At 41.3% G+C, this 19140-nt stretch overlaps 1 protein-coding gene across 2 annotated transcripts; it reads left to right on the top strand.

Annotated features, from left to right (window-relative positions):
• Positions 1-1244: 1244 nt before the first annotated feature.
• Positions 1245-11377, top strand: LOC101536041 (zinc finger protein 30 homolog). Of its 2 annotated transcripts, XM_058674403.1 has the most exons (4): positions 1245-1334; positions 4413-4539; positions 5384-5479; positions 9993-11377. In XM_058674403.1, the coding sequence occupies exons 1-4, from the start codon at positions 1326-1328 to the stop codon at positions 11357-11359; spliced, it is 1599 nt and encodes a 532-aa protein (XP_058530386.1). In that variant the 5' UTR covers positions 1245-1325; the 3' UTR covers positions 11360-11377. The 2 variants fall into 2 exon arrangements, with proteins under 2 accessions (XP_058530386.1, XP_058530385.1); XM_058674402.1 differs by lacking the exon at positions 1245-1334 and having other exon boundaries at positions 4395-4539.
• The last annotated feature ends 7763 nt before the right edge of the window (positions 11378-19140 follow it).

The raw sequence follows: 19140 nt of genomic DNA, 5'->3' as shown, positions 1-19140 counted from the left end.
GTGCAGGCAGTATTGGTGATCTCAACGAGGAAAAAAGCGGGCATTGAGCTCTGAGAGCCCTGAGGGCCTAAGAGTGCAAGGTGAGCCTAGGAGAGGGGTTCCCACCATGCTGCCGCAGCTTTGCTGTGGTCAGGGCTACTGGGCAGAGATACCCAGAGAGGTATCTGACCCAGTTAGCATCACCATCACCTTGCAACTTCCTAGAAAGGTGGATTCGAAAGCTGAACCTCAGACCTACTGACACTGAACTCTAGGAGTGGATCCTAGCCATCTGTGGTTTAACAAGCCTTCCAGGGCATTCTGGTGCATATTGCAATTTGACTACCAAACTTTGCTGTGCTTGATAATCACCCACGGGAGATTTTAATCTAGAAATCCCGATCCCGAATTACACTATGATTATTAAATCAGTATTTGGGGTTGGGACAGGCATCCATGTATTTTTAAAAATCTTCAGATGATTCCAGGTTGTAGCAAAATCAGAGCAGTTCTTTCATATGCCATTTCTGTCCTCAAGTCTGGGCAGACACGAGAAAGATCTGCCTGACTAGGTCTGTGGAGCCTGTTGTCTGTCCAGCCTCCCCAGGTGGAAGAGGAGGTTAACGGAAGCCCACCTGCCCGAGTGTCTGGGCATGTGCTTCGCTGTGGGGGGACTCTGCTGTATGTCAGTCCTTTTGCAAGGCAGATTTCCTTGTGATTACAGGGAGGATAATATATGTTTGTGTAAGTTACTTCTTACCTTTCATAACTTGTCTATATGCTGGTGGCAGGGTTTGTGGGTAGAAACAGAGAAGTAAAATAGGTTTTTAAAAATTGGAATCTCTGAGGCCATTCTTTTTTTTTTTATTTATTTTTTTTAAATATTTCACTCATTTTTTCTTTTTAAAGATTTATTTTTATTGCAATGTCAGATATACAGAGAGGAGGAGAGACAGAGAGGAAGATCTTCCGTCTGATGATTCACTCCCCAAGTGAGCCGCAATGGCCGGTGCGCGCCGATCCAAAGCCGGGAACCAGGAACCTCTTCCGGGTCTCCCATGCGGGTGCAGGGTCCCAAAGCTTTAGGCTGTCCTCGACCGCCCTCCCAGGCCACAAGCAAGGAGCTGGATGGGAAGTGGAGCTGCCGGGGTTAGAACCGGCGCCCATATGGAATTCCGGGGCTTTTAAGGTGAGGACTTTAGCTGCTAGGCCACGCCGCCGGGCCCTCTGAGGCCATTCTTTTCTCACGGTTTCATTTTCTTCTACCAGCCCTGGTTTCTGTGGACTCTGCTTCTACAGTAAATGAACCCTGAGGAAAACTGACCAGTTCCTGCAGTGCTGAAATAATGGCTCATGTAAGTTGGTGTTTGTATTTGAAACTCTCTTTTTTCCAGATTATTGTCACATGTTATTCTGAAATTTCCTTTTTTTAAACAAAGTTTGTGAGCCTGATACAGTAGCCTAGCAGCTAACGTCCTCACCTCACATGCGTCGGAATCCCATATGGGTGCTGGTTACAGTGGGCCCCACTTCCCATCCAGCTCCCTGCTTGTGGCCTGGGAAAGCAATCGAGGACAGCCTAAAGCCTTGGGACCCTGCACCTGCATGGGAGACCTGGAAGAAGCTCCTGGCTCCGGGCTTAGGATTGGCTCAGCTCTGACCATTATGGATGCTTGGGGAGTGAATCAACAGACAGAAGATCTTCTTCTATGTCTCTCCTCCTCTTTGTATATCTGACTTTCCAAAAAAAAAAAATCTTAAAAAAAAAAGCGTGTTTATCTTTATTGGAAAGATAGAATTTTGGAGAGGAGCGACAGAGAAAGATCTTCCATCCGCTGGTTCACTCCCCAGATGACCACAGTGGCTAGAGCTGATCCGATCTGAAGCCAGGAGCTCTTGCAGGGCTCCCAAGTGGGTGCCTAACTTGGGCCATCTTCTGTTGCTTTCGTGGGCCATAAGCTGGGAGCTGGATAGAAATTGGCACAACTGGGACATGAAGCACATGGGATGCTGGCATTTGCCATTGTGTTGGCCCCTCCTTTTCAAAGTCTTTACTGTCTGTATTTCAGACAGTATTACAGCTATCTGTATTTTGTATTTACAACACATCTAAATTGAACTACCTACCATGTTTGATGTTTCAATTTTATAATTTAGGTAATATAGGGCCAGGCACAATAGCCTAGAGGCTAAAGTCCTTTCCTTGCCTGTGCCAGGATCCCATATGGGCACTAGTTTGTATCCCAGCTGCTCTATTTCCCTTCCAGCTCCCTGCTTATGGCCTGGGAAAGCAGTAGAGGACGGCCCCAGCCTTGGAACCCTACACTGGTGTGGGAGACCCAGAAAAAGTTCCTGGTTCCTGGGTTTGGATCAGCTCAGCTCTGGCCATTGTATGTCGGGAATGAGCCAGTGAATGGAAGATCATTCTCTCTGTTTCTCCTGTCTGCAAATCTGCCTTTCCAATAAAAATAAATAAATCTTTTAAAAATATATATATATATATATATATATATATATATATGAACTTAAGTAATATAATTTAAAATATAACATTAGAGAAAAGTTAGATCTGGAAAAAAACTTTGTGGAAGTTTTTTTTTTTAATAGTCATTCTCTTTAAAAGAGTTACAGAGAGAATGAGGGCAAGAGGAGATTGAGATCCTCTGTCTGCTGGCTAACTCCCTAAATGGCTAATCTAGGGCCGGATCAGCTCAAAGCCAGGAACCAGAAATTTCATCTAGGTCTCCCACAAGGATGGCAGGGACCCAAGGACTTGGATTGTCCTCTGCTACTTTAACAGGCACCTTAGCAGGGAGCTAGACTAGAATAAGAGTACAGTCATCCTGACAGAATTATGATTCCTTATGAAGGACTACACCATTGTAGCATAATGGGGAAAATCTGTCGAGGGGTGGGATTTTGGGGGGAATCCCAGCCTGTACGAAATTGTACCACATAATTCAAAAGTCAAAATAAAAATGTATTTTAAAAACGCGTACAGTCATCGCTTTTTAGTCTTTTGGCTAAGATCAAGTGTAGAAGCAGAGCAGTCAGAACTTGAACTTGTGCCCATGATGTGAGTTTTGCAGGCTACAGCATAACCCACTATGCCACTGTGCTAGCCCCAAGAAATTATGTTTTTTTAAAAATAATTCTGTAGATCATTCGAGGGAAAGATTTCCAAGTTACTGTTTTCTGGTCCTTAAAAGCAAATTAATTCTAATACATCACATTTACTGAGAATTTTAAAAATCTTTAGAAAGCAGTATTCTTTTAAATGTATTTCAGTTATGATTGGAAAATACCTCAGCATGTCTGAAAGTGAATAATTTTAGAAATTCCAAAATATATAGTAAGTTTTGGCTGGGGCCCAGTACAATGGCTCAAAGGCTTAATGGCTAAATCCTCACCTTGTAAGCACTGGGATCCCATTGGGGTGCTGGTTCATATCCTGGCTGCTCCATTTCCTATCCAGCTCTCTGCTTATGGCCTGGGAAAGCAGTAGAGGATGGCCCAAAAGCTTGGGACTCCGTACCCTCATGGGAGACCTTTAAGAAGCTCCTGGCTCCTGGGTTCAGATCGGCTCAGCTCTGGCCGTTGTGGTCATTTGGGGAGTGAACCAGCAGATCTTTCTCTCTGCCTCTCCTCTCAAGAAATCTGATGTGACTTCTCAATTAAAATAAATAAATCTTAGAAAAGAAAAAAAGAGAAGTTTTGGTTGTTGGAAAGGTGGGCAAACTATAGATACTATGAACTTGGCCTGGAAGCCAGATTGAACCCATGGCTTATTTTTGTACGTCCTGCAAGTTGACTGCATTGTAAAAGAAGTGTTTGACCAAAAATGGGGAAGAATATCCAACAGGTACCATTTGTGGTATGCAAAGCCGAAGAGATTGCCTTTTACCAAAAACATTTCCCAAACCCTACTGTGCATTAAAGATTTTTTTTTTAATTGCAAAGTCAAATATACAAGGAGAAGGGGAGACAGAGAGATCTTCCGTCCACTGATTGACTCCCCAAGTGTCCGCAATGGCCAGAGTGGAGCCGATCCAAAACCAGGAGATAGGAACTTCCTCCACGTCTCCCATGTGGGTGCAGGGTCCCAAGGCTTTGGGCAGTCCTTGACAGCCTTTCCAGGCCACAAGCAGGGAGCTGAATGGGAAGTGGGGCCACTGGGATTAGAACTGGCGCCCATATGAGATTCCCACATGTGTAAGGTGAACACTTTAGCTGCTGGGCTACTTCTCTGGGCCCCTTACAGTACATTAATAGAAATCTTTAAGAACATAGAGATAATAATTGTTTCAGGCACACATTTTTTCTGCTGCTGCTTACCTTCATCGTGGGCTCCTAAGCCTATTCATTGAAAAATCCTTCCACTTTAAAAACAGTTGATTGGGTCTTATCAATAATACATGGGTTTGTCATTTCAGGATTTGGTGATGTTCAGAGATGTGGCTGTGGACTTCTCTCAGGAAGAGTGGGAATGCTTAAACTCAAATCAGAGGAGTCTGTACAGAGATGTGATATTAGAGAACTACAGCAACTTGGTGTCACTGGGTAAGATTATGTGCATTAAGTAATTTAGAGACTTCACTGTGCTGAATTCCTGGTCTTGTTTAAAACCCAGCTGAAGGGCCCAGTGTGATAGCAATAGAGGATGTCCCCAAAAGCCTTGGGATCCTCCACATGGGAGACCCAGAGGAAGCTCTTAGAGCAGGGAGCTGGATGGAAGTGCGATAGCCAGGACTTGAACCATCAGTCAAGGATGGCCCAAAGCATTGGGACCCTGCACCCGCATGGGAGACCCGAAAGAGGTTCCTGGTTCCCGGCTTCGGATCAGCGCAGCACCGGCCGTTGCGCTCACTTAGGGAGTGAATCATCAGATGGAACATATTCCTCTCTGTCTCTCCTCTCTGTATATCTGACTTTGTAATAAAAATAAATAAATCTTTAAAGAAACATTGAATGAATATCCTGGCAATAAACTTGTTATTTTCTCCTGAGCAAAATATTTGCAAATAGCACCTAAAATATATAGTACTTACTTTGTCCTAAACACTTATGTTAAATTAAGCCGTATAACAATCGTGTATATAATAACATGATACTATTATCCACACTTTTACAACGAAGAAAATTGAAGCACGGGGAGTTTAAATTATTTGCACTAGGGACTCAGTCGCAGGCAAAATTTGAAACCACTGCCTTCAAGTATCACTCTCAAAAGGCAGCCTGTATAAGTTTCAATTAAAATAAAACCATGTCCCTACCACCCTGATCTTATTTCTCATTGTGATCTTAAAGTAACTATAACATGTTTTTCTCTCCTGATAGCTATTTTTGTTCTAAACACATGATCAGGTACTTCCATTTTTATGTTCTGTTATTTCCTTTCAAACAGGATGTTCCTTTTCTAAGCCAGATGTGATTACACTACTGGAACAGGGGAAGGAGCCCTGGATGGTTGTGAGGGGTGAGAAAAGAAGATGGAGCCTAGGTGAGTCAGTTCCCACCAAGTGGAGGCCAGCCACTGTGGCAGGGCACTGACCTACTTGTTGGCGAGGAGACACACTTCTTACAAGTTGGTTATGTGGGCCCGGCGGCATGGCCTAGCTCCTAAAGTCCTCGCCTTGAAAGCCCCAGGATCCCATATGGGCGCCGGTTCAAATCCCGGCAGCTCCACTTCCCATCCAACTCCCTGCTTGTGGCCTGGGAAAGCAGTGGAGGACAGCCCAATGCATTGGGACCCTGCACCCGCATGGGAGACCCGGAAGAGGTTCCAGGTTCCCGGCGTCGGATCGGTGCGCATCGGCCCATTGCGGCTCACTTGGGGAGTGAATCATCAGACGGAAGATCTTCCTCTCTGTCTCTCCTCCTCTGTGTATATCTGGCTGTAACAAAATGAATTAATCTTTAAAAAAAAAAAAGAGTTGGTTTCGTAGAACAGTCCTGAAACTTGGTAAGAAAGCAGAACTTGTCAGTGTGAGCTTTCAAGGAGATTCCATCTAGATGAAAACCAAGTACCATGTACCACACGTTTCTTCTCTCGCATATGTAGCTTCATTCCATTTCAGCAGGGAAGAGCTTACTTCCTCGGTGACAACCATTGTACCTGTAGCTTGAATTTAGATGCTGAACTCCTGCTCTCTGTTTTGACTTTTATGGATTTTGTCTTCATTGCTTCCCTGAGGTTTACATGGTAGACAGAGAGACACACAGTAAAAGTGTAAGCAAATAGATGGATTGCTAAACATCCTGAAGTGATTAAATGTTATGAAAAAAAGCAAATAAGGCAAGGATATGAAGAATGATACTGAGTGAGTGGGGGTAACTTTAGACAGGATGGTCAAGGAAGAGAGCCAGTTTTCAAGAGATTCTGGTAGGACCATGTGGGCCTCAGTTCCTGCAACAGCTGCACTGTGTTGCCATGTGTAACATCAACTTAATTTTACGAATTTTTTTCTTTACCTGGCCCCCTGCAGATTCTTCTTTTTATTCAAGCTTTTATTTATTTTTGTTGGAAAGACAGATATACAGACAGAAGGAAGAGAGAAAGATCTTCCATCTGCTGTTTCACTCCCCAAGTGGCCACAATGGCCAGAGCTGAGCCCAGGAGCCAAGAGCTTCCTCTGGGTCGGCCATGTGGGTGCAGGATCCCCAAGGCTTTTTGTGGCATCCTCTACTGCTTTCCCAGGCCACAGGCAGGGAGCTGGATGGGAAATGTTGCAGCCTGGACATGAACATGCCCATCTGGGATCCTGACGCATGCAAGGCAAGGATTTAGCCCAGTTTTGTCAATTCTTTATGGTATCTTCAGAAAAAAAAGAGAATGGATTTCATGTTTTTTATAGATACAATTTTAAGTAGATCACCGTACTTTCCTCCCTTCATTCCTCCATCAGGCTTATTTTTGATGCAGTCTTTTTTAAAGATTCAGGTATTTTTATTGGAAAGGCAGATTTATAGAGAGGAGAGACAGACAGATCTTCCATCTACTGGCTAACTCCCCATGTGCTGCAAGCTGAGTTGATCTGAAGCCAGGAGCTTCTTCTGCAGGGTGCCAGGGCTTTGGGCTGTCCTCCATCACCCAGGCTACAGGCAGAGAGCTGGACAGGAAGTGGAGCAGCCAGGATATGAACCAATGTCTATATGGGATCCTGGCACATGCAAGGCGAGGACTTTAACCACTAGGCTACTGCTCCAGGTCCTGTCAAGTTTATTTTTAAATTGATAGTTTTGTATGGTCTTTAAGTAATGTAAATATCCAGATAGTCCTTGAATGAAACAAGCTCTCCACTCCAGTTGTAGAGTTAATGTAAGTTAAAAACAAAATGGGGACCCAGCGGTGTGGCCTAGCGGCTAAAGTCCTTTCCTTGAATGTGCCCCAGGATCCCATATGGGCGCCGGTTCTAATCCCGGCAGCTCCACTTCCCATCCAGCTCCCTGCTTGTGGCCTGGGAAAATCAGTCGAGGACGGCCCAATGCTTTGGGACCCTGCACCTGTGTGGGAGACCCAGAAGAGGTTTCAGGTTCCTGGCATCGGATTGGCATAGCACCGGCTGTTGAGGCTCACTTGGGGAGTGAAACATCTGACGGAAGATCTTCCTCTCTGTCTCTCCTCCTCTGTGTATATCTGGCTGTAATAAAATGAATAAATCTTTTTTAAAAAAAACAAAGCAAAATGGAATGTGAGGCAGTAGTGAAAACAAAATAAGCAGTTCTTTGAAAAGGTTTTGCCGCAAAAAGGAAATAGATACCAACTTCAGGGAGTGCACGCTAAAATGTGAGGCATTAGAACGTATTTATCAACATAAAGGCATTATTTCTGAGAGGAAAATTGATGAAGAGGATAGTTTTGTAAGCAATTACCTCGCGTGGACAGGAACCAATTTAGGAAGAGAAAGCATCTGAGAAGGATTTGGACACAAGTTACGTATTGTGATAAAGGGGCAAATACATACTTTTCGGTTTTTCTGGTTCCTCGGTGACACAGGCAGTAACATTAGAATGTGAGAATTACTTAGTATTTAATTAGAATTTGGTATTTGATGTGGATTATTTATTGTTACCAATAGAATTCTGTGATCAAAAGTTTTAACATTTTCAGATTTCTTTCTATATTAATCTTGGTATTAATGAGAGCTGCATTGGTTATAAGTATTCTGTATCCTGTATAATCTTATTTCAACTAAAATAGAAAATAAAACAGATTAAAATATCATACCTAACTTAACAGGAGCCCAGGACTGCATCTGGGGCTCCCACATGAATGGCAGGAGACCAAGTACTAAAGCCGTCTTCTGCTGGTCTCCCGGTACATTAGGAGGAAGCTGGATCAGAAGCAGAGCGTCCAGGTTTAAGGCTGGCACTCTTATCTGAGCCTGATATTGCAGGCTGCAGCATAACTGACTAAACCATTACGTTGGCCTCAAATGGAACTTCCCTTTACTCTGGTTTTGAAATGAGGCAGAGAGCAAAATTCGTGTTATGACAGTACAAAGTAAAAACTGAGCTAGAGGGGAGATACAGCGTGTATAAATGAAGAAACGGTTGGAAGAATGGTTAACTGTAAATAAATTACTTTCCATTTATATTCATATATGCTTGATAGCTGAGATGTGCTTGCTTCATATTTCTGTAGGGGGAAAAAATTAGAAAGATTAGTCAATGGAATAAGATATACTTAGAGTCAGGGAAAAATATCCAATAATTGTTAATTAGTTACAGAAATTTAATTATTATTACTATTATTGATTTATTACTCACTGGTAAATGAAAATTTGTTTCTGTATTTGAGGAAGTTTTAGGAAAGTAAATAGAATAATGAGGGCCCAGTGTGATAGCCTAGTGACTAAATCTTTGCCTTGCATCAGCTGGGATTCCATCCAGCTCCCTGCTTGTGGACTGAGAAAGCAGTGGAGGATGGCCCAAAGCCTTGGGACCCTGCACCTGTGTGGGAGACCTGGAAGAAGTTCCTGGCTCCTGACTTCAGATCAGCTCAGCTCAGCTCAGCTGTGCCTGTTATGGCCAGTTGGGAAGTGAATCAGCAGGTAGAAGATCTTTTTCTATTTGTCTTTCAAAAAAATAAATAAATGAATAAAATCTTAAAACACAAACATTTAAAGAGAATAATAAACGAGGAAATTAGTGAGTACCAAGATTGGGGAAAGTGTTGGGTAGCCAAACATAAGCTATTGGTGTAGAAAACAAAGGGTATAAATTAGTTAAAGTTAATGTGGGCAGTTTTTCTTAATTGTACTATTATAAGTGGGGCTGGCATTGTGGCCTAGTGGACTGAGCCACCACCTGCAACATCAACATTCTGCATGAGCACCAGTTTGAGGCCCTGCTGCTCTGCTTCCAATCCAGCTCCCTGATAATTAGCTGAAAAGACAGAAGAAGATGGCCTCGGTAGTTGGGCCTCTTCCATCATGTGGGAAGCTGAAATAGACTTCCTGGTTCCTGGCTTCTGCCTGGCCCAGACCTAGCTGTTGTGGTTATTTGGAGTATGAACAGTAGATGGAAACTTCCTTTCTGTATAACTCTGCCTTTCAAATTAAAGTAATTTTTTTTAAAAGTTGAAAGATGATGCGTAATGTGTGAAAGAAACCTAGCTACCATGTAAACCCAGCATAAGATTACTAGAGAATTAAATAGTGAATAGCTATAACAGGGGTGTGACATGTAGTAGGAGCCCAGAGAAGGCAAATAAGAGGCAAATGGGGAGCAAAGGAAAGAGTGACTTGAGTTAATGGCTTATGGTAAATAGAAAGGGTGCAAAGCCATCTGCAATTTTTATTAAAATTGAAAAGGTGAGTTGGGACTCTCAGATTTTTTTTGCATCCAGTAATTTGATTGTCATTCATCTTTTTTTATTCCTCTCGTGATATCATAAACACATTTACTGTGACCTTTATTTTATGTTATACTTTTTTTTATTAACAAATTTTCATTTGCTTCCTTGTTTTTTTAGAATAATAATATACCATGTGTTTTTTATTTTCTTTTAGATTTGGAATCCAGGTATGACACTAAAAAGTTATTTCAAGAAAAAGATACATATGAAATGAGTTTATCTCAGTGGGAAATAATAGAAAGAATTAGGAGTCGTGGTCTTGATGGCAGATTTCTTGGAAAAGACGTTGCATATAAAAAGTTTGAAGGACAAGATTTTCCTTACAAGATACATTTCAGGCAAGTGACAAAAACCACCCCTGAAAAAGTACCCACTTACAGAAAACTAGCTTCTCTTACTCTATATCAGAAAAATCATAACAGAGAGAAACCTTATGAATGTGGGGTATGTGGGAAGGCTTTCAGAGTCCGCCAGCAACTTACTTTTCATCAGAGAATTCACACTGGTGAGAAACCTTATGAATGTAAAGAGTGTGGGAAGGCCTTCAGACAGTGTGCCCACCTTAGCCGACACAAGAGAATTCATGCTTCGGACAAACTCTACGAATGTAAAAAATGCGGAAAGATTTTTACATGTAGCTCAGACCTTCGAGTACATCAGAGAGTTCATACAGGTGAGAAACCCTATGGATGTAAAGAATGTGGGAAAGCCTTCAGAGTTCGAGGACAACTTAATCTTCATCAGAGGATTCACACTGGTGAGAAACCCTATGAATGTAAGGAATGTGGGAAGACCTTTAGGCAGTATGCACACCTGACTCGACATCAGAGACTTAACACCGCTGAAAAGCGCTATGAGTGTAAGGAATGTGGGCAGGCTTTTCTGTGTAGTACAGGCCTTCGAGTACATCACAAACTTCATACTGGTGAGAAACCATTTGAGTGTAAAGAGTGCGGAAAGGCCTTTAGAGTGCGGCAGCAACTGACTCTCCATCAGAGAATTCACACTGGTGAGAAGCCCTATGATTGTAAGGAATGCGGAAAGACCTTCAGTCGTGGCTATCATCTAACTCTGCATCAGAGAATTCACACCGGTGAGAAACCTTATGAATGTAAAGAGTGTCAGAAGTTCTTTCGTCGTTACTCAGAACTCATTTCCCACCAAGGCATTCATATTGGAGAGAAACCTTATAATTGTAAGGAGTGTGGGAAAGCATTTAGACTGTTCTCACAACTTACTCAACATCAGAGCATTCATTTTGGTGAGAAACCCTATCAGTGTAAGGATTGTGAGAAGACTTTTAGGTTGCTCTCACAGCTTACTCAACATCAGAGTATTCACACCGGTGAAAAACCTTATGACTGTAAAGAATGTGGAAAGGCTTTCAGACTCCATTCTTCACTTACTCAGCATCAGAGAATTCATTCTGGTGAGAAACCCTACAAATGTAAGGAATGTAAGAAGGCATTCAGACAACATTCACACCTTACATATCATCAACGGATTCATAATGTAACTTAATTATAAGAATCTTCCTGTTAAGTTCTGGAGAGAAAGTTTAGAATGTGGGAATCTCTTACTTCATGCTCAAAACTAAACGTAAGAGGTTTATTTAAGAGAAGAATATGCTGATGAATATTTAGAAGTCTGTTGCCAATACTTAAGCCATGTTGAACTTTAGGAAGTCATTCTAGAAGGCAAGTTTATTAGAGCAATGAATGTTGAAATTTTTTTTACCTTACCTACTGTCATTATTATAATCTTCCATCTATTCATTACACTTTATGGAGATTGCCAGGGTAAAACTCATCCTGAAAATTGATGAATAAAAGGAAAGAAAAGACTTGTAGGCTGCATTTGCAATGTAAACTGTATTCCAGAACAACCAGAAGTTGATGAGGTTAATTTTTTCTTTATTATAGGATTCTAGCTAATGAATGCAGAAGTAGAATTAGAAAATTCTATTAAGATCATTGTGTAGTATAATAATAGATCTACACATGGTTCTCATAATGAATTATTGATCAGAGCCAATCATCTGAACACTGATCCATCTTAACCTTGCAAAAAGTAGGACAGTAAAACGTTCCTATGTGATTCAGGATATACAAATCTTGCCAAAAATGTTGAACCAGAATTTAAGCCTCAGGACCTAGTAACAAGTTCAGAGAAAATTAGGGAATGGAAGAACTAATCATATGGCACAAAAGAAGCAATTACATCTAAATTGTAGATAATTCTACAAGAGGAATCACATGGTTTCTCAACCAATAAAATGACATTGAACAAGGGGAGTGGAACACTTACATATTGAAAAAGATTTAAGAGACATCAATTGATTATAGTGAAAAGTCTATTCTTAGATTATAAGTTGAGCAAATTGTGAAGTAAGGTGTTTTTACAATTGGAAAACTAGCAATGTTAATAGGATTAGACAAACTTTCTGTTGGGTCTGATAGCATTATGGTATGCTTTTAAAATGTCTTAGTAGAGGTTCTGAAGATTATACATAGGAGAGATGATATCTAAATTATCCTGCAAAATGCTTATGCAAAAGCAAAGTGAAAGGTAAGTTTGGCAGAATGGTGGTAAACTGAGTGTTGGGTACATAGGTTTTATTTGTTTTACTTTCGCTATTCTCTTATGAGTTTTTAATGTGTTTAAGCATTTCTATAATCTTTTAAGGATTAAATTAAACTTAAAAGTACAAGCAATTTGAAGTGTGGCTTATTTGAAAGTGCCTATATATCAAACCTGTGGATGTTTCCAAAGCTCAGCAATTAGGATATGAAATGAACTGTAATGTATTCAGAAGGTTAAGATTGGGGGTCCAGGTATCCTACTTCTTATTTCTGTATCTAGTACAGCACCTTTCCCATAGTAGTCTCTTCATGTTCAAAGAATGAATAAGGAAAGCTTGCTATAACTAAATGTGGAAATTAATGGACAAAGTTTGCAGTGTCAGAGATAGTAGTCATGGTGACCACAAGAATTGAAGTAGGAGGGCCCAGCACAGTAGCCTAGTGGCTAAAGTCCTCACCTTGAATGTGCCCCGGGATCCCATATGGGCACTGGTTTTAATCCTAGCTGCCTTGCTTCCCATCCAGTTCCTTGCTTGTGGCCTGGGAAAGCAGCCGAGGACAGCCCAAAGCCTTGGGACCCTGCACCTGTGTGGGAGACCTGGAAGAAGTTCCAGGCTCCTGGCTTCGGATTGGCTCAGCTCCGGCTGTTACGGTCACTTGGGGAGTGAATCTTCCGACGGAAGACCTTCCTCCTTGTCTCTCCTCCTCTATATATATCTGCCTTTCCAATAAAAATAAATGTTTTTTAAAAATTGAGGTAGGAGACAGTTCAAATGTGGTCAGTCCAAGTTAAATTAGTTAAATGTAAAACTCAGCGCTCTTAGTTTGACAGCTTAGTTTTTATAAAGGATATCAAGTCCTTTAGTTTCCCAAAGTGCATATTAAGATGTTTTAGAGATGTTTATTCAATACATTATGTTCTGATATATTTAGTATTTATAATACATTAAAATTTTGTTGTATTTTTGAATATGACTCCTAAAAAATTAAATCACATCTGTAGCTTGTATATTTATGTTGTTAGCTCTGGTATAAACAACAAAAATCGAACTAGTCAAATCAATACACCCAAGACCAGAAATCACCCAAGAATACAAGTCAGAAAGACAACACCAGGGCAGGTGTTTGTTATCATGTGGGAGCCTGACACAATGGCTCAGTTGCTAAATCATTGCCTTGAATACACCAAAATCTCCTATGGGTGCCAGTTCATGTCCCAACTGCTCCACTTCCTATTTAGCTCCTTGCTTGTAGCCTGAGAAAGCAGTAAAAAAAATGCTTTAAAAATCCTTGTGACCCTGAAGAAAGCTCCTGGCTGCTGGCTTATGATTGGCTCAGCTCTGGCCATTGCGGCCACGTAGGAAGCGAACCACTGGACAGAGTCATTCTCTGTAAAATTTACCTTTCCAATAAAAAATTAAAATTAAAAAACAAAAATACCTTTGGGATGCGTGCATTTCCTATCAGTGTGCTTGGGTTCAAGTCTGTCTTCCTAATTCCAATTTACTACCAATGTTTGCCCTGGGAGACAGCACATGATGAGTGAATTTGGTGTCTGCCCATGTGGCATACCAGGTAGACCAGGTTTAGTTCCATGTTCCTGGCTTTGGCCTGCCCCAGCCACAGCTGTTGGAGAACCTCTGGGGAGTGAGCCCATGGATGGGGGAACTTGCAAATAGATTTGAAAAAAAAAAAAAAAAAGACAGTTACCACTTTGTGAGTGCTTGAAATGTCACCTGTAAATTCCTAAATTGCCAGCCTATGTGTATATAATATATATTTATACTATGCATGTATTTGAAAATACCCAAAAATGTGGAATTATTTTCTGGAATGTCAAAATTGACTCAGATGTTGAAGAAAACTTGAAAATATCAATAAATTGAAAATAATATTTAAAAGAATCCTTCTAAATATATTTGAAGTCTGATTTTTTTTTTGAAGATTTTAAAATTTTTATTTGAAAGGCATATTTTTTACAGAGCAAGTAGGAGAGACAGGTCGGTTTTCTGTCTGCTGATTGACTCCCCAAGCAGCCTCAGTGACCAGACTTGAGCTGATCGGAAGATAAGCACTTTCTCTGGGTCTCTTACATGGATACAGGGTGCCAAGGACTCAGGCCATCCTCCACTGCTTCCCCAGGCCACAAGCAGGTAGCTGGATGGAAAGTGGAGCAGCTGGAACATGAACCAGCTCCCATGTGCTGTGTGGTGCTTGCAGGTGGGCCCTAGTGTCTGACTCTTTGTCAAGAAGAACTTTGTGAAGAATTTTAATCACCGGTTGTTTTCTACCATGTTAGTCTACAAAACAAAATCAGTTGTAGAAGTACATGAGGACTCAGAAAAAAATCTAGATGTTTTCCTTATGAAGAGAAACCTAGTAATACTTTTTTGTTTTTTTTTTTTTAATATTGTTTATTTATATTAGGAGGTTAGATTTACAGAGAAAAGGAGACAGAAAAGTCTTCAATCCACTGGTTCACTCCCCAAGTGATTGCAATGACCGGAACTGGGCCAATCCAAAACCAGGAGCCAGGAGCTGCTTCTAGCTCTCCCATAAGGATGCAGGGTCCCTAGACTGCTTTCCCAGCCACAAGCAAGTAGCTGGATGGGAAGCGGAGCATCCAGGACATGACCTGGCGCCCATATGGGATCCCAGCACATGCAAGACAAGGACTTCAGACACTAGGCTACCGCGCCAGGCTCGAAACCTAATAATTCTTAATAACAAATTTTACATCTACCAATTTACTTGAGAATAGAAAAACATTTGTATGATATAGCTTGAGTGTGTTATATCGTGTTTCAGTATCTAGATTCAGAACATCCTAATAAAAGAAATGTGATCCAGTCCCAATAATATTTATAGTTCTTGCTGATTTTTCTTAAACTTCACATTTAAGAATGTACTGACTTCTGCGAATGCAAAATTATAACCAAATACTGCACGAGCAATAAATACATTTCTTACTGATGGTGCTAGTCAGACTTCAGTGTTTCCAATGCAGCTGTTCATTTCAGTTGTATTTCTCTGCTTTTGGAAGCTGTAATCAGCGTATTGAATCACTACATGATTGATCTTTGAATTTTTCTTTTAATGTAATACGAAATCAGATTTTAGTGTTTCTACTCCCGACTAGTAAGATCTTCAACATGAGTTAGACATTTCTTAAATTGAATGTGAGATTTAATTTTTAAAGATATATTTATTTAATCTATTCAAAAGTCAGTTACAGAGAGAGGAGAAAAGCGAGGGATGCAAGTGGCTGCGATAGCCGGAACTGGCCCAGGCCAGACAGCACCTGCATCTTGGTCTCCTACATGGGTGGCCGGGACCCAAACACTTAAGCCATCTTCTGCTTTGTCCAAGCCATTAGAAGGGAGAGCAGCTAGGACATGAACCGGGTTTATGTTGGTGTCACAGGCATTGTCTTTACCTGCTTGGTCACATTGGCCCCAGAATATGATGCTTTAATAGTGTTTGAAGCTATTTCCCAGGTAATAGCATCTCATAGCGTCTTATAAAAAAGTCTGTGGTTAAATGATCATGCATTAAGTACTGCAAAGTAGTAAGTGTAAAAGAAAACTTGGTCTAAAAAGTGAAGTAATGAGAGCTTACTTGGTTTTACCTAGTCTAACGTTTCTGAAGCACAGTCTAGGAAGGAAATTTTATGTTTAATGACCCAGTTTAGCAGGTACTGCTATAACCAAAATATATGTCACCAAAGGTAGAAAAAAATGTCAGACCTTAGACATCAGCTGTATCGGAAGATGGGCATAGGTGCACTTCACTGCTTGTGGTATCATGTTCTGTAGTCAGCTTTCTGGGGCTTTTCTACAGAAACCAAAGTCTGTAAACCCTAGTGCAATGAACATGAATAACCTGATTATTCAATAGTACTCATAAACCCCAAAGCATAATTTTGAGCAAAAGAAGCCAAATATCAGAATACATGCTATATGATTCTGTTCCATAACATATAGGGCTAAGGGTGTGCTTATTCCTGTATGTTACAGTTATGAAAAGGGCCCAGCGTGGTAGCATAGCAGCTAAAGTCCTCACCTTGTAAGAGGACTGCTGGGATTTGAACTCACACCCGTATGGAATCCTGGCGCATGCAAGGTAAGGACTTTAACCACGAGGCTACCGCACTGGGCCCAGATTTAATTTATTTTTTATGTAAAACACTTCTGTGATTTCTTTTTTTTTAATTTCTTTTTTTTTTTTTCAGTAATTATTTTGCATTATGTGACAGTTTCATAGGCTCTGGGAATCCCCCCACCCCTCCCCACGCCCTTCCCCCCTGGTGGATTCCTCTACGTTGTTGCAGTATTACAGTTCATATTCAATCAAGATTCTTTCTTTGCAAACATATACCAAGCATAGAGTCCAGCTACTTATTGTCCAGATGGGTTGAACAGTTTTTTGGGGAACTATTTCTGGTCTGAAGTTAGAGCTGGTAGAATATCATCCCAGTCAATTAAGAGTCCCAATGTAACATCAACAGCAATTTGCAACATTATGGAATTGACATGGTTTTGAGTAACCAGTATGTTAAAAAAAAAATGCAAGTTCTTAACCACATCCTATGATTAGCTCATTGACATTTCAATTTTAGTTTATATACAGGACCAGCTGCTATATACCTTAAAATGGCTATAGGGTACTATTCAGCTGTCTCGTGTCTATTTCATTTTAGTATTTAGCCATTTGCTGTGTTGATGTATAATTTTGCTGATCTTGGCAGATTTTAGGATAATCTAGACTGGCTTGTAACTTCTGTGATTTCAAAGCTAAAAACATAAAAGGGGGAAATTTCACATCGGTGCGTCCCTTGCCATTGTTCCTGCTTTGGAAAGCATTTACTTTTTGTGTAACTTCATGATAGTTCTTTTTAAGAAAAATTTCAGTGCTCTGATTATTATTGGTAATAACTACCTCCAAACAGTCTCTTTTTTAAAGATTTATGTATTTGTTTTTAGAAAGATTTACAGAGAGAAAGATCTTCCATTCACTGGTTCACTCCTCAAATGGCTGCAAGGGCTGAAGCTGACTTGATCTGAAGCCAGGAGCTTCTTCTGGGTCTCCCACACTGGGGCAGGGTCCCAAGGCTTTGGGCTGTCCTCAGCTGCTTTCCCAGGCCACAAGCAGGGAGCTGGATGGGAAGTGGAGCTGCTGGGATTAGAACCGGCGCCCGTATGGGATCCCGGGGCTTTCAAGGCGAGGACTTTAGCTGCTAGGCCATGCCGCCGGGCCCGAAGCAGGGCAAAGTTACGGAGATTGGTAGGGACCAGGGTGGAGAGCAGAGAGACAGAAAGAGGAGATCTTCCATCTGCTGCCTTATTTCCCAAATGGCTACAATGTACAGGGTTGGGCCCACCCAAAGGTAGGAGTCAGGAGATTTATCTAGGTCTCCCACATGAGTGACGAGTGCCCAAGTACTTGAGTGCTTTTCTGCCACCGTTCCAGGTGCATTAGTAGGGAGCCAGATTGGCAGTGAAAAGCTGAAAGTCGAATCAGCATCTATAATGGAATGCTGGAGTGGCAGGCAGCAGCTGAATTTGCTCTGTCGCAGCTGCATCCCTGATTTTGCCCTGTTACAAGAATCTAGTGTCATTGAAAGTAACTGGGATCCTGTGAGAACTATGTTAATCCTTTTTGTGGGTGCCTCCAGTGACCTAAGTAGTACCTAGCACAATGTGTCTTCTTCTTTTTTTTTTTTTTAAAGATTGTATTACTATTGGAAAGCCGGATATACAGAGAGGAGGAGAGACAGAGAGGAAGATCTTCCGTCCGATGATTCACTCCCCAAGTGAGCCGCAACGGGCCGGTGCGCGCCGACCCGAAGCCGGGAACCTGGAACCTCTTCCGGGTCTCCCACGCGGGTGCAGGGTCCCAATGCATGGGCCGTCCTCGACTGCTTTCCCAGGCCACAAGCAGGGAGCTGGATGGGAAGTGGAGCTGCCGGGATTAGAACCGGCGCCCATATGGGATCCCGGCGCATTCAAGGCGAGGACTTTAGCCGCTAGGCCACGCCGCCGGGCCCCACAATGTGTCTTCTACATATTTCACCAGCTCTGGTTATTGTAAGGCTGAGGATCATGCTTCTAACACATGAACCGTTGGAAGATATATTCTAACCAGAACCAAAAACCATTGCAGAAAGAGATTAAGAATTTCCATCTTATCAAATACTGCTGTCTATAGAAGAACCCGAAGTTCTAATGCAGAAAACCAAAAATTGTGAGACACTGAGAATGTCTAATCTGACTTCCTTCTACCCTTGGTTCTTGGACTAATCCATGTATAAGATTTTGGAGATGTAGCATCATCTGCTGATCGTTCAGAGCAAATAATACAAAATAATCTGCAATATCACATACTATTCCTCTTAGATAATGATTATTGAGTCTTTTTTAGAACTTTTCATCTGCATATGATGTCAGTTGTCTTCTGGGAGTATACCCAAAACCTGGTGAATTCATGGATATGATCCTATTGATTCACTTCTGTTATAAAATAAATTCTGTAGTCAAAAGTAATGTCATATGGGATAATCTGAAAATAAACAGAACATTTAAAATTTTGAGTTATACTTGGATAGAGCAAACTTGTTTCAATAGTAGCTGGCTATTTTTATCTAGTGTAAAATTGCAGTTTGATATTTTTTTCAGCACCTTGAAGATATTATGGGACTGTCATAGCTTTAGTTTCACTGTT

The sequence above is a fragment of the Ochotona princeps genome, chromosome 16 (genome assembly GCF_030435755.1).
Source record: "Ochotona princeps isolate mOchPri1 chromosome 16, mOchPri1.hap1, whole genome shotgun sequence".
In the NCBI taxonomy this organism is placed as follows: Eukaryota; Metazoa; Chordata; class Mammalia; order Lagomorpha; family Ochotonidae; genus Ochotona; species Ochotona princeps.
Note: the sequence above shows the minus strand (reverse complement) of the source record. Positions and strands in the feature narration are given on the sequence as shown.